Here is a 2644-nt window from a genome sequence, read left to right as displayed (position 1 = left end):
CCCCCGCTGTGGCACCCCAAGATCCCTCCCAGCTCGGGCACCCCAAGGGCCCCCTGTGTAGGGGACCTCGAGACCCACCATTCGGGCCACCCCGAGAATCCCCATAAGGAGCACCCCAAGACCCCACTTGGAACGTCCTGAGCCGCCTTATCTGGGACCCCCCCCATCCAGGACACCCCAAACTCCCCCCCTACCTGGGACACCCCAAGAGCCCATCGAGGGCACCCAAAGACCCCTCCTATCTAGGACACTCCAAAACAGCCCTCATCCGGGGCACCCTGGGCCACCCTGGACCCTGATCACGTGCACCCCACGTACCCCATCCAGGGCACTCCAAGCACCCACATGCCATCACAGCCCCACGGCACAGGCCCCCGCTCCCCTCGCTACAGAGAAACTCCGGTAACGATGAAAACCTATGGCCACAGCACCGGCGGTGTACTGACAGCTGTCTGTGGGTGCCACTGCCCACGGGTGCTGCTGTCCATGGGTGCCGCTGTCTGTGGGTCCCTACAGTCTGTAGGTGCCGCTCCCCATGGGTGCCACTGTCTGTAGATCCCTGTTGCCCATGGCTCCCAACTGTCCATGGGTCCCCGCTGCCCAAGGGTGCTGCTGCCTGCGGGTCCCTGCTGTCCCTGCACGCCTGCGGTGGCCCGGCCAGCCCTGCAGAGCCGTGCCCAAGCCTGGGCGACTGGCTACCACGCAGAAGTGGCTGCTAGTGGGTGCAGCTGGGGACAGGGTGACAAGAGGATGCCCAAGCAGGGCGAGAGATGGGGGATGAGCAGCACCACCTTGCCAGGAGCAGGAGCACCCGTGGGGACAAGGAGAAGGCCAGACCCACAGCAAGGTCACCTGGACTGGACGGGGACAAATCTACCTGGCAGGAGGAGGCAGATGTCCCCATCGGTTCCTGCTCCTGCCCCAAGCTGGCACCTGCTTTTTTCCCAGCTGGCTGAGCTGAGCCTCTGCAGCCCCGCCATGCTGCCCCTGTGCTGGCGCAGCTCCGGGGATGCCAAAGCCATCCCAGAGGGTGCCAGCTCCAGTAACCCAGCACGCTCCAGCAGATTAGCGCAACGTGGCAAGTGGGGCGATGAAAATGTTGCCCTTCCTCCCCTCTCCCCCCCCCCCCCCCCCCCCCAAAAAAAGTGAGCACATTCTGCAACAGAGAACACACAAAGCCATTTTCTGATGAAAAGATAATGAATCCCCAATTGCCCGAGGGCTGCCAGTGGCATGTGGCTCATTAACAAATCACATAGGTAGGTGTCACACCTGTAGACACAGACCGGAGCGCCACTGATAGCCCAGCTTTCAGCCGGGGAGAAAACAGGCGCCCAGGCAGCCTTTCGGTAGTTACTGCTCCCCAAAGGGGTCGATGGCACTTTCCCACAGCTGCCTTGAAAGCCCCAGCGCAGCCGGGGAGAGCTGCGGCAGCGGGGCGTGCGGCAGCAGCCCCGGCGCAGCAAGACGCAGTGGCAACCCGTGCCACGGTCGCCTGATGCCAGATGATGGCACCCAGGGAAGCAGCGAGGCCCCGGGGTGCATTTTCCCCCATCACCCCATCCCGCGTCGTGCCCCGGCTGCCCCCGGGAGTCACAGCGTGGCCACGGGGTTTGCAGGAGGGTCCGTGCCCCCGGCGCGCGGGAAGCAGAGGGTAAAAGGCTGCTGAAAAGCAAACCACTGGCAGACATACAGACCGGCAGAATACACGACCCAAAACCAGAGGAGGGCGGCCGGGCCCGAGGACGCTGGAACGGGCGCTGAGGGGCTGCAGGCGGTGAGACACCATAGGTAGCACAAGAATTCATATATAGTAAAAAGTCTTTATTAAGAAGGCTTTGAAGTCAAAAAATAAAACTCTTGATACAATTTTCATAACCGTCAAGTCAGCTCAGCAAATATATAATCAGTACTTTAGCCATGTAAGGTTAAAGGTCCGTTATTTTCTTTTTAAAATAAAATATATTTTAGTTTTTAAAATTTATTCAATAAAGTACATATTTTCCTATAAATTCCCTACATATACATAAAGAGGTAAAAAATAAAAAAATAAAACTAAAAAAAAAAAAAAACACAACCAACAAACCAAAACCAACCACAAAATAAAAAGGCGATAGAAATCTGTCTGGTTTTTGCAACATGGCATGTTAACTGTGCCCCTCCGTCCCACGAGCTCCCCCGCCCGGCCTGGCCCCTCCAGCCACGACCCCCGACCTCTCGTCACGCGTTTTTGGGCAGTTTTCACATTGGCAAAATAGAAGATAGACCTGCGTTACAAAAAAAAAAAATATATATATATATTTATAGAACCATCAAGAATCATCCAAAAAAATAACTACATACAAAAGGAACGACAACAAAAAAAATTATAATAATAATAGAATGATTTTAAAAAAATAAAAGACAACCCTTGCGTGTCCTAAAATAAAAAGTGCAACCGGACCTTTTCTTTCTGTTTATTTAACTTTGCAAACTGAATACTGTTATTTGGGAAGGACTGTTGAAGAACAGCTGGGCTTCCTCCTCCCAGCCGCCGGGTGAAGAGTTAAAGCTATTCTGTAAACATCGGAGTTTCCTCCTCTCTGCAGTTTCACACCCCTCTTCCTCGTTGTCTTCGTCGGCCCCTTCTCCCCCACCCCTCCCG

General features: G+C 55.1%; 1 protein-coding gene across 1 annotated transcript in view; it reads right to left on the bottom strand.

The window, feature by feature from the left end:
* Window positions 1–1593: 1593 nt before the first annotated feature.
* Window positions 1594–2644, bottom strand: part of MEX3D (mex-3 RNA binding family member D) — a 3396-nt gene continuing 2345 nt past the window's right edge. Inside the window, exon 3 of the mRNA XM_009329093.1 lies at window positions 1594–1748. Within this exon, the coding sequence (XP_009327368.1) occupies window positions 1594–1748 (155 nt within the window). The remainder of the gene's footprint in view (window positions 1749–2644) is intronic.

Source organism: Pygoscelis adeliae, unplaced genomic scaffold (genome assembly GCF_000699105.1).
Source record: "Pygoscelis adeliae isolate BGI_AS28 unplaced genomic scaffold, ASM69910v1 Scaffold537, whole genome shotgun sequence".
In the NCBI taxonomy this organism is placed as follows: Eukaryota; Metazoa; Chordata; class Aves; order Sphenisciformes; family Spheniscidae; genus Pygoscelis; species Pygoscelis adeliae.
Note: the sequence above shows the minus strand (reverse complement) of the source record. Positions and strands in the feature narration are given on the sequence as shown.